The following is a 13719-nucleotide window of genomic DNA, read 5'->3' on the forward strand; positions in this document are numbered from 1 at the left end:
TTTTCTTTTCTTCTTAATAAAAATTTAAAAGCAGTACTTCGCCGGTGCGAACCGCGGGGATTTGAGCGACTGACGCATACAGACATATTCATGAGTGCAGGTACTTCGGAAACAAAGCACCGTGTAAACCTAAAGTTTAAATTAAGTTCATAGACCTACAAATGGTTGCCATTGATTTCAGGCAAGATTGCTTTTCTCCTGTACAACTATACGTTGCATTCTCAAGAGTGTGCTTGCACGGCTTCGTCATATTACAACCGGAGTGCTGAACTGACAAACTGGTATACAAACAGAACAATCGTAAAAACAGGATTAAATAAAAAGGCTGCTTCCGTTGGCGAAGCAACGAAAAAGGAAGACCTTATATGACATTCGTTTATAAAACAGCGGAGAGGCTGTGTGAAGTCAGCTACACAAAAAAACAGATCCTTAACAAATTGTTAGTGGTATATTTTACCTCAATTTAAAAAGGTTTTCTTTTCTTCTTAATAAAAATTTAAAAGCAGTACTTCGCCGGTGCCAAGCGCGGGGATTTCAGCGACTGACACATACAGATATATTCATGAGTGCAGGTACTATGGAAACAGAGCACCGTGTAAACCTAAAGTTTAAATTAAGTTCATAGACCTACAAAAGGTTGCCATTGATTTGAGGCAAGATTGCTTTTCTCCTGTACAACTATACGTTGCATTCTTAACAGTAAGCTTGCATGGCTTGGTCATATTCCAACCGGAGTGCTGAACTGACAATAGATAGATACAGATATATTATATATATATATATATATATATATATATATATATATAGATACATAGATAGATATATATCTACAGTAATCCCTCCTCCATCGCGGGGGTTGCGTTCCAGAGCCACCCGCGAAATAAGAAAATCCGCGAAGTAGAAACCATATGTTTATATGGTTATTTTTATATTGTCATGCTTGGGTCACAGATTTGCGCAGAAACACAGGAGGTTGTAGAGAGACAGGAACGTTATTCAAACACTGCAAACAAACATTTGTCTCTTTTTCAAAAGTTTAAACTGTGCTCCATGACAAGACAGAGATGACAGTTCTGTCTCACAATTAAAAGAATGCAAACATATCTTCCTCTTCAAAGGAGTGCGTGTCAGGAGCACAGAATGTCACATAGATAGAGAAAACAATCTCTAGCAAACAAATCAATAGGGCTGTTTGGCTTTTAAGTATGCGAAGCACCGCGGCACAAAGCTGTTGAAGGCGGCAGCTCACACCCCCTCCGTCAGGAGCAGGGAGAGAGAGAGAGAGAGAGAGACAAAGTTTGTTTTTCATTCAAAAATCAATACGTGCCCTTCGAGCTTTTAAGTATGCGAAGCACTGTGCAGCATGTCGTTTCAGGAAGCAGCTGCACAAAAGATAGCAACGTGAAGATAATCTTTCAGCATTTTTAGACGAGCGTCCGTATCGTCTAGGTGTGCGAACAGCCCCCCTGCTCAATCCCCATACGTCAGGATCACAGATAGTCAGCACAAGAGAGAGAGAAAAGTAAGCAATCTAGCTTCTCAGCCATCTGCCAATAGCGTCCCTTGTATGAAATCAACTGGGCAAACCAACTGAGGAAGCATGTACCAGAAATGAAAAGACCCATTGTCCGCAGAAATCCGCGAACCAGCAAAAAATCCGTGATATATATTTAAATATGCTTACATATAAAATCCGCGATGGAGTGAAGCCGCGAAAGGCGAAGCGCGATATAGCGAGGGATCACTGTATACTAGCAAAATACCTGCGCTTCGCAGCGGAGAAGTAGTGTGTTAAAGAGGTTATGTAAACATATATATATATACATAAACATATATAAATATATATACATATCTACATATACACATATCTACATATACATATATATCTACATATACACATATCTACATATACATATATATATATATATATCAACATATATATACACATACATACATACACATACATACTTTATATATATATATATATATATATATATATATATATATATATATATATATATATATATATATATATATATATATATATATATATAAAGGAGAGTTGGGATCCGAGAGACTGTGTTTGTGTGTTTGTGGAGGGATGGAGAGTTAATGCAGGTGTTGGAGTCACGTGATCATCTCCCTTCCCATTCACCTCATTTCATTCACTTCATTTCGCTCCGAGCTGAGCTCCGCAGCTGACACGGTCTTGCTGTTCTTGATTTGCTTTTCACATGGCCAACTATACGTTACATGCTCAAGAGTAAGCTCATCACACAGCTTGCTCATATTACAACCGGAGGGGCGAACTGACAACATGGTATACAAAGAGATCCTTAACAAATAATTATTGGTATAATTTCCCTCAGTTTATTATTTTAAATTTTAAAGCAGTACTTCGCCGCTGCGAAGCGCGGGTATTTTGCTAGTATATATATATACTATATATATATATATATATATATATATATATATATATATATATATATATATATATATATATATAAAATATACACATTATGATCATATTTATGAAAAGGAAATTGAAATGAAACTAGAAAAAGAAAAAAAAGCAGTCTGTGACCTGAAAATGCAGATAACTAAAGAAGTGTTCAAAGAAGTATTCAGAGATCAAGCCAGGGTTGAAATAGAACTAGAAGAAGGTCAAATCAAAATGAAAGGTAAACAACAAAGTTAAGGGGAAAAAAAGACAAAATCAAAATCCTATATTATAAAAGCTTGTTGTATAAGTTTTTTAGCCTCACTTATGCTAGGTCTTTCCTTTGAATTAGTAGGGGGATTCGCTCGCCAACCTCCATGTTTGGTTTTCCAGATACACACTTTTAAGATTTTTTTTCTTTGAATTGTTGCTATTTCATTAGTTTCACTTTTATTTCAGAACTTCGTTAAAAACAATATTTGGATTCTTTCGAGTCCCAACATGCTGAATCTTTTAAATGAAGTCCGTGAGACATGTGTTTAATGACTTTGTACCATAATTCAGGATAGGTTTCTCTGTTTGGAATTTCAGCACAGACAAAACGCTCTACATCATCAGCAGTTAATCATTTTTTTTGCACAGTAACCAATAAATGTATGTGAGGTAAACCCCGTTTTTGAAATACTCTGACTTAAACTTCAAAGCTTTGCAATATTTACATACTTCTGACATATCACCTATGTCACATATTCGATCTCCATTCCTCACTTTGTGCTGCTTTTTTTTCCAATGACACCTGGTCCGTGGTGATTATTTTCCCATTTTTCGAGTAATAATGTCCATTTGTTTGTGCTATTGCGATCTTTACTTTCTTTTTTTTATACTTTAATTTTCCTGCTTTCATATCTTTAACTTTCTCTGCATTTGTATTGCGCCGTTTTTTTTTGAGCCTTTCAAATTCCACTGCTTTAATAATCTCTAACCTGCCCTGCATGTGTATAGCGCCAACAATTTTGAACGTCTTTATGAAGAAGTTCTACTTTGTCTTTTAATTCTGAGCCCGATTGGACGTGCTTTTTTTCAGTTCCACTTGTTCCACCTGATTATTACTTTCCTTATTTTCTGAATTTGCACCTAGATTATTCTTTTTTGCATTTTTTTCTCATCAACACTTTTGAGTCTCTTTTCTCCGCACTGCTCTTTCTTCGCTTAGTCATCGACGTTTCATCTATAACGTATTGTCCTTATACGCTTTATATGCGCTGAGATCCCTAGATCTGTGTGTGCTCAAATCCTTTACACGACTGAGTGTTTTGCTGCCCATGATCTTATTTGATATTGGTTGTAAGTAGGACGTGCCTTGCAAGAATCTCATGTTCTACGTCCCCGCGAGATGGTCCTGAGTCAATCTCTTGGCACAAAATCTCATGTTTAAGGTCCCCGCGACATGCTCCATGGCCAATTTCTTTAGTCTTGCGAGTCTTTTAAACGTCTTCCGTGATCTTCACGTGATGATCACGTGTCGTCTCCCTCTCCCAGGATTATTTTTATAATAGACAGACAGACAAATTGCAGATATACTCAAGTTGCACGCTGTATATTGTTTTTATATATGTATGTCTTTTGTTGGTACTGAATTCTTGTCAATTGAGATATATAAGTAAGAACTTCTTTGTACTATATACACAACAATAAACATGTGCTTTATGGTGAAGGATTAATAACATTGTATAGCACATGACTTTAGCATCACATGACTAGCAACAACTGCCCATGCCACTAAATTATAAAATAGCAGCTCCCATAAAAAAAGCAAACAATGATCAATATAACAAAAATATTCAGACACTAACACACAAAGACTTGTTAGTAACTCACACCAGTTTTTGTTTTTTTTACCCACCTAAGGCATAAACTCCAAATTCACATACATGGACACAGATGAAACTGACAGAAGAGCCTCAGAGCATGAATAACCCCAACTAGTACTATGAGCAATGCTCAGGACTACAGCGGCTCCAGTGTACATTATTATATAATTTACGGTTTCATCCCAGGGCAATAAATCCACAATTTTTGAACCTCAAAGATTTTGTTTCTGATCCTTTTCTAAAAGTGGTAGAGGAGAAACTAATTTGGAGAATGGACAAAAAAAGTTTGCCTGAGATTTATGAAAAAGTGAAGTTGAAACTGAAATGAGCAAGAAGGACAAGGTAATACTACACCAGTGCATTTTTCTTAATTGTTCTACAAGGTCCTATATTTCTAAGGGCAAGCTTACAAGAAGAAAAACTAAAATGGCAGTTTAACCTTGTGTGCCACACCTTCTGCACTATACAATATTCAGGGGGAAATTTGTTTTCTCTTATCTGCCACCTCTTTAACAGAAGTTCCTGCTTGTACTATGTATTAATAAATACATCTTAGCAATCCTGATATTCAACTGGTAAATTCTAAATGATACAGTTGATCAGGTGGGCTCATTTTCCTAATTTGGAAATATAACCAACTAGCCAACCCGCGGCGTAGCATACGCTGCATAATTATGTATTGATGGGTGAACACTTCCTGAATGACACAGTTGTCCAAATGGGGTGGGTTTGTGGATACCACTGTGAGTGAATGAAAAAATAGACCTCTGGAGAGAGCAACATATAATTGTCCGTGACTGAAAGCGGGATCGTCTGTGACGAAGAAGGCCACGCTGGTGAAAGTTACTTCGTCGGTAGGGATAAGTGTCAGTACTTGTAGATTAAGGTGTGGCGAGTCTTCATTGTTGACGCTTAATATAGCTTGCGTACTGAGATGTTCCGGAGTCACAGTTAAGAAACATTTTTTTAATGTCTTTTAAGTACAGGGGAAACAATGAACATGTGAAACATCCGTAATGTAATAAGCCACCAAGAAAAGTAACATTACAACAATGCTATCTACGACCCAATCTCTGTAAACAGAAGTGAAAACAAAATCGAGCCCGGTGTATTCTTTAACTGCCTTGTGGCGCTGTAGTAGTGCTGCTCCTTTGCAGTAAGGGGACTGTGGAAGATTGTGGTTTCGCTTCCCGGTTCCTCCCTGTGTGGATAGCGCTTTGAATACTGAGAACACCGCTATATCAAATGTAATGAAGTATTAACAGGAAATTGTCTTCGTGTAATAGTAAAAGGCAAATTATCCGTGACAAACAAACTGTTTTACACGCTGCATACCAACCCGCGGCGTAGTATACGCCGCATAATCAAGCTGCTTTTTAAATGTTTTTTTAAGCAGAGGGAAAAAAATGAACATTTGCAAAATCCGTAACGCTGCTTTCAGTAAGTACAATGCACACGCGTTTAATTTGTCGGCCACTTTTTGCCAGCCGTCTTTTCTGGTTTGGGCTGCTTTTGCAGTGTTACCGCTTGTGCATATTAAATCTTGAAATCCTTCGAGTAACTAATTAACTAACTAACACCAACCCACCCACACACACAGCTTGTGTGAAACAAATGCGCCCGTACTTTCATAATTTTGTTGCAGCCTATAGTGGAGTCAGGCACAGAGAAGGTCAGCTGCTGAGAGAGCGTCTCGACTGTTTCAGGGCCTGCATCGGTGAAGCAGGTGAGACGCTAATGAAACAGAGGCACAGGGCTTATTGGTTTTTAAAGACTGCTTCCTTCATTGTTTTAACCTCAGTTTTAAAGGATTGTTTTAAGGATCCCATGGGATACCCCTCGCAAACTGTTTTAGACGCTGCATTCAGCAATTCACATCCGCGACAAACATGCCTCTTCTTACATGGTCCTGCTTTGGTGGACGGGGAAAAGTTTTCCGTGTTCCTGCAGGACCATCTAAGAAGATGCATGTTTGTCGCGGATGCGGTGGACGTGGGCCGCTCTGAGTGCTGGTGGGCGGGGAAACGTTTTCCGTGTTCCTGCACGACCATCTAAGAAGACGCATGTTTGTCGCAGGTGCGAATTGCTGTATGTAGCATGTAAAACAGTTTGTGATGTTGCACGCGGTCGTGCGTCATAACCGAAAACTCAATGTGGCTCAGAGCTGCATGTGGACTGCAGCACAGACAAACAGAAATGACAGCGTCTGAGTTGGTAAGCGTGGCTCTGCGAGTTTTCGTCGTATCCAATGGTCTTAGAGTTGGTGGGCGTGGCTCCTTCCTGCGTGCTTTCATGGGTGTCTTGCCCGCTCTGGCGGCAGCTTAGAGAATTATATATATAGATTACAGCTCAAGATTCTAATTCAAGGGTCTGCCTGCTAAATTGCAAATTACATCGTCTATACCCAGGATACCCTAATATTACTCAGAGAACAAGATTCTATATGAAAGGTCAGATTTTAGCGATGTATACACTCCATAACCATCGATAGCACAGGAGCCATACTGCAGATTTTATTTTCCAGTAAGTTTTTTATCAAATGACTGGATACAAAGCCTTAAAGAATTTTCAGAATCTGTCAACTTTTCCAAAAGACTGGAGACTGGAATTAATAAAATTCACTGCTCCAAAGTCAACGAAAGCATAAAAGCTTAAAATATTTGCAATTCACACAGGAAATAAAGGGCTATTTTCTGAGTGTTGAACCCTCTTACCCATTCCACAAATCCATATAAGTGATTCCATTCTCTGGTGATTTTAGGGCATGTTGCTACCAGGAGAGCAGAATCTCCACAAAAGAAAAAAAGATCATTCACAAATTATCCATCCAATTACTTTTTTTTTCCTTTTCAATAATAATTTTTTACTATTTCAACAAAATGAAAACTATCCTTGAAGTCCACACATTTTTACTGTGACAAGCTGACAAGTTCTTTTCGTTGGTAACTTTCTGAATTACACAGAGCAAATTTAATGGAAGACATCCATAAGTTTAATTTAATGAGTCACTAATATCACGGTTTGCCATTTTATCTTTCAGTTCATAAGACTGCTTCAAAAAACAAAATTTAAGTAGACTCAGTCCAATCAATATCTGAAGCTAATGTCTTAAACTGAACTAAACATCATCACTAGACTAGTTTCCCTGTCTGACATTTAATAATCAATAAGTGGCCACACTTTGACAGGTCAGAAATAGTCTCAAATTCATGCAAAAATGCAGTTAGATTATCAGAACAGGAATTTCCAACATCCTAAGTGTGGAGGCCCATTCCAAATGTTGCCGAGTAAATAATGAAACTATAAAGGAAATCTTACTCTTAACACAAAAACAAATGTTTGATTGCCGATTGTGAACCAGTCAGAGATGGTTAAGGAATCTTGAACATTTATTCAAATCCCCTGGGTTCCTTAACCATTTGGGCTGAATGAACAACACTGTGCCTTATCCTTTGCTTCAGGCTACTAAAACTCATTGACCAATACTGAACAGAAGCAGTGAGATCATTTAGCTTTGCCTGCAATGTCTTGTTATCTTTCTTCAGCTGTTCTATATCCTAAAACACCAACTGCATTTCAGGGTCATTCAATGTAAGTGATCTGAACTTTTCTTATCACATTTGAAAAAAAAGCAAGTTTTAAACAGGTATAGGAATAGAAAACAGAAGTAATCTATGATCTGGAAATGGAGATCTAATTGAAAGGGTCATTGAAAATAGTAGTCAGAAATAAGCCTAAACACGAAATCAAATCAAAAGTTGAAAGGTAAAGTACAGAAACAAAACAAGTAAAAAACAAATTAGTTTAGAAGCCCTTTTATACACCCATACACTAGTTATTTCCTATGATGTCTACTCAAAGTTAACACACAACCTTGTGGTCAGTGCTGTGGTTTATAAAGGAAGGCTGATGACATAACATGCCATGTAACTTCTCCATGCAATCAACTTGCATAATGGCAGAACCCAGAGACAGATAGCAAAATTAATGAAAATAAAAAAATATATTAAAAAAGAAAAAAGATTACATAGAACTTCAACTGAATACTTGACAATGGAAAGACTCAGCCTGATCATCACTTAACCGTGAAAGAACAATAATCAATCAGTTTCAAAACAAGACTGCCATCATTTCATGTAGCAAAGACACAAAACAATGAGTAACCATTTACCTGTATTTTGACATCATGGAGTTCCCTCCGCATTATGCTTCTGGAAAGTTCTATTGATGCAGAAGAGTAGTCTATTCCAGTAAGATTCGTGAAGCCATTTCTTGCCTTTAAAATTAATTTTAAAAATAAATAAATAAATAACAACAAATCACAGTACATGTATGTAAGAATGGATCAGTAGAAGAAAAATCAGTCATGTATAAATGGTGTGTGTACACCCATTTTCATGCTCCCTTTGAGACGTATAAAAACTATACTTGTTGTAAAGCCATGTACTGTATATTTTCACTGCTGCCTCACACAATGTGTATGCATGTTTTTGCTTGCTTTTGTAAACAGCACCCAGAGTCAAAGCAGTGACATTGTTTCTGTGTTGTTTCCCTTTCTTTTTTAGATTCGCATCTATGATAGGGGCTTTATCAAAAAACACTAAAACTAATTGAATATATATAATATAATAGTGCACAGAATGGCCAAACTATTCCAATTACCATAGCTGCTTTAGCATTGTTAAAAGACATTGCAAATGGAAAAATTATAAGAGAGCGTGTATTTATAGATGATGATGACTGGCTTGTAAGTCTATTTAGATTTCCAAGAGATATGCTCTTGGAGCTGTGTGCTATTAGAATTTTTATTGATGAAATGCATTAAAGTATGTATATTACATTTTATAGATAAACTGTTAACTTCATTTAAATAATATATACTGTTAGTAATTAAACATGTGGGGGTATGGTGGCACGGCATTAGTGATGAGCTGGCACCACATCCAGGGACTGTTTTTGCCTCACACATGCAATCCTGGATGGATGAAATAATTAAACATGTATAACAAAGACCTTTCAAAGTTCCTTAAAAGTTCTGAACATTCGGCATTCTAAGCCTAAAGCTGGTTTTACATTTATTAGACATTTATTGTGTAGCAATTATTTACGTGGAGAAAGAAAACAGAAGAACAGGAATTGCAGGTTGGTACATTTGACAGACACAGTACTGCAGCAATAAATCATTCTATCCAGGGTCCCACACATCCCAGCAAGCATCGTGAGCAAGGCAGGAATAATCCCTGGATGGGGCACCAGCTCATATACCGCTGTGCCAACGTACCCCCACATATTTAATGCATGCTTTGATGCATTTCATCATGAAAATGATATCAAGTATACATCTTACTATTCTGAAATGTTCAGAGAGCTTTAACATCATGAATGTAATGTATGCTGAGTGGCGATCACTGCCTATGCATTCCTGTCAATGTAAAAGAAAGCCTGTTTAAGAAGGAAGTAGCGACTATTAACTGGGTCGGGGAACACTTAGAATACAAAGCATTTAACGTGCTACTTTAGTTACGATGGGGTCTGAGAAACTCTAGTAAATTAAACATTGATTTTAAGATTAAGTTTACGACATTCTACTTCAATGACAAAATAAACTACGAGATTAAAGTGGAAATTTCAAGATTAAATTTCAGATAGTGGGCTGCGACTCGCATTTTCATGACAACTTTGATATGTGACCACGTTTTCCTTGCCTACACTTCACTGAGCAGGGCCTCCATTTCACATTCACTGAAATTATTCTTTTTTACAATAGCCTTTTCCATTGTCTTAACAAAACACTGAACAGAATTTATATTGATTTGCATATTCAAATCGGCATAATTCTGGGAGGAGTTTGGGTGGGGCTGTGTGCATGTGCGTTAAAATTCATGTTGATTGGGATTTGTAAAGGGGAAGTGCGTGAAACTTTGCCTGATTTTTTTGTGTGTATGCAGATTCCCAGTTTTGTCCATATGCCATGTTTTAGTGTGAATTTTATGCACGGCGTTCTACATGAGGCCCCTGATCATTCAAATGTTACCTTCAAGCATTTCAAAGACGTTACAGAAACTAAAGTATAATATTCTCAGTGCTTAAACAATGTCTTTTACCGTAATTGTTGCTTTTCAGAAGCTGCTATCCAAAATCTAGAATTAGGGCAAATCATAAATTGATTTATGTAACAGAATTTTAATCTGGTGATAGCCAAACACCACAAAGCAAAATGAAACCTAGAATTAAAACCACATCCTCCACAAGTATTATCTATGTCTCTAACCTGACTCATATAAATAAAAATTAAAAAACAGCCCGTAAAGGTCACTGTAGTTCACAATGATACTTGCTTAGAAATAAAAATGTTTCTATTAACATCATAAGTGAATAGTTGGGTCTGTGTCATCTATTCAATTTTGGCTTTACCCAGGGCCGGATTTATATGAAAAGAGGCCCTAGGCTATTCCACTTATGAGGCCCTTTCACCTTCCATTTTTAAGTTTGTAAATTACATGAGAGATAATAAAATTTTGCTAACAATTTGAATGTAGGCCCCTTTTGATCTTGAGGCCCTAGGCTGAAGCCTAGTTAGCCTATAGGAAAATCCGGCCCTGGCTTTACCTCTTTTCAAGAAAGATTGGTCAAGGAGGTGGCCTTAGAATAACTGCACTTTTATTTAATGAACTGCAAATTGCATTCAAAAATTTACATACTTTCACATCCTTTAAGGTGCTTCATTTTATCTGACCTAGCTATAACACATTAATTTACTGTTGAGGGCAAGTTTATTATTCTCACAAATATGTGAATACCAGTCATCTCTAGATCTTGTAGAACATTACTTAAAAGATTTATCTGTACCATTTTCCAAGTGTCCTCTCCTCCCTAAAATATTTTCAAAATGTCTTGCCTTATTCATTACAGCATTATAAACTTTTCAGTCTTGTTTTTCACAGGGTACAGTAAGTAACCAGTATTAACTCATCTCATCAATGACATTTTAATGCCTTGTTTTGAAAAAAAAGGCTTTGGTTATTAGGTTGCTAGATTTAAGTAAAGCTTTTGATGCTAGAAATCACACTTTTATTTTTACAGGAGGTGTACTGTGTAACATATATAATCAATAATTGGTGCATCACTGTGATCCATGGTTAAATTGATTATGCAATATAGAATATATTCCATATCACAAGAACCAATATTTCCAAAACTTCAAAAAATGTAACAGTACCAGCATTTTTATACTATCTGATTTACTTAAAAAGTCAGTACTGCACTTATGCGTAACTGCTAATAGACAAATTACCTCCAGAAGGCAAAATAATACAGGAGAAAATGAGAGTAAAATCTACATAAAAAATGGCTTACAGCATTGATGCAACAGCATCAGTATCAACACACGTGAAAAAGAAAAACAGCACGGGTCATGCCTGAATTCGCTTTTGTGTTCGTGCAGGAGAATTTCAGCACAAAACTGCACAAATCGTTCATAATATAAAAGCAAAACACACATACACATAGGCTCACATTATTGCCACTTCTACCCCATTACGAAAGCAGTTCAGAAACAGATTTGTGCATGCTTTGATAGCGAAATAATGGTTCCGATCAGATGAAGTGCAATCATTTAACTTGTATTTTCACATAAAAGATAATGAGATAGTTTGCTTTAAATAGTGTCCTACACAGTCCAAATATATGAAGGGAGGCTTTGCATTCATTCTCTGACTGTAAAGAGCACATCCATCCATTTTTTAACCAGAATATACAGTTCAGGGTTGCGAAGGAGGGGAACCTCACACGCATCTACAGTGCAGTTATGCATATAGCGATTTGGGGGGGGGGATTAGCAGCACTACCTACAGCTAAATTAAGTAAACATTGAGGCAACACTCAAAGGAAGTGGCTATTTGGCTTGTCTAGAATGGCGATGACACGACTGGCTACATTTGTTAATACCAAAATATTTTTTTTTAGTGTTTTTATGCTTCAAAGGGCAAGGCATATCTTCCTATTAAAACCTCATACTGTGTTAACAGATACATGTAAATCACCAAAATGAGCATTTAGCAGCACAAGAAAAACACTACAGTTCATAGCTACATATGCATTTACAAATGCTAAATTTGTGTCATTCATTTGGCCTTTAAGGTAAACTGCCGTTCATTAGTATAACCCGTAAGTGAAAACATACTTCATATATTTGAATGGTACACTGAAAAATGTAATGCTGTTTCACTGTTATAAATTTATTGAGTACAGATAACAACAGCCAAAGTAATTTTCAGATTCTGGATTTGTACACAGGCAATAAGCAGTAAAGTCTGATCACTCATGTAAGAAACCATGAAAACAGCAAAATAAAGGTTTTGCAATCGTTGTTCTGAAATAAAGTATTAATATATAACTGACAAGTTTGATATCACACAGGGAGCTTTAAAGTTGGGACAAATGATTCATGTGGAAAAATAAGTCTTTTGGAATTTCTGACATTTGAAATTTGAATTAATTTGACTACTATGTTAATTATTACTTTATTTTAACCAGATAATGACGCAAATCCTAAGTCTTACAAGAGAAAATGTTACAAACCTAACAGAGAGGTTCACTGACCAACCAAACTTTAAAAGCACATTCTTACAAATAACACTTTAAAGAGTTTGTTTAAATGGAAATATCAGGAATTATCTTGGAACTCAGTAATTTAACAGTACATACAGTACATAGTAATGCTTGAAAGTTTATGTTTATTATAGGTTTAAAGGTGTTATTATTTAGTGACTGTATAGAAAATGCCAGAGAATAAATGTAGAAAATGAATTATAGTTAGTTCAGGGTATATAATTCTTTATAAACATTATGCTGAAATTCCTCCAAGATTATCAAACTCCTATTTGTTGCGACACTGGGGAGGATCATCATCCCTGAAATACATTAAAATTCAACCCTTGCACTGTATTTTGATATTTATGAATGCCAATACTTGTTCACTTAAATAATGGTTAGGTAACCTCTTGATGGATATACCAGTATTTTCAATTTGTTGTTATTGTCAGTATTTATAAAGTTTATATTGTATTACTGAAAAAAGGCACAATATTTTTCTACTCAATAATGGAGGTAATTTTAATAAAAAGCCACTGAATGGAATTTCTGTTTTTGCCATAGTATCGAAAGGTACAGAATATCATAAAATTTCACTAGTATTGCTATCAGATACACAAATTGTAGTATTGTGACATTCCTATACACTACCAGTCAAACATTTTAGACCATCCTTATTTTCCCAGTTTTTTAAGCACTTCAAGTCCAGTGAATAACCTTAAATTACACAAATCAGTGGTAAACTCCCAGAAGTTAACAAAAAATTTTAAGTTACCAAACACCAAAATATAATGTTCAGGAAAAAAGTAATGGGTT

At 36.2% G+C, this 13719-nt stretch overlaps 1 protein-coding gene across 1 annotated transcript in view; it reads right to left on the reverse strand.

Annotated features, from left to right (window-relative positions):
- Positions 1-13719, reverse strand: part of eef1akmt2 (EEF1A lysine methyltransferase 2) — a 51088-nt gene that overhangs the window by 12379 nt on the left and 24990 nt on the right. Inside the window, exon 4 of the mRNA XM_028795263.2 lies at positions 8483-8587. Within this exon, the coding sequence (XP_028651096.2) occupies positions 8483-8587 (105 nt within the window). The remainder of the gene's footprint in view (positions 1-8482; positions 8588-13719) is intronic.

This window comes from Erpetoichthys calabaricus, chromosome 2 (assembly GCF_900747795.2).
Source record: "Erpetoichthys calabaricus chromosome 2, fErpCal1.3, whole genome shotgun sequence".
In the NCBI taxonomy this organism is placed as follows: Eukaryota; Metazoa; Chordata; class Cladistia; order Polypteriformes; family Polypteridae; genus Erpetoichthys; species Erpetoichthys calabaricus.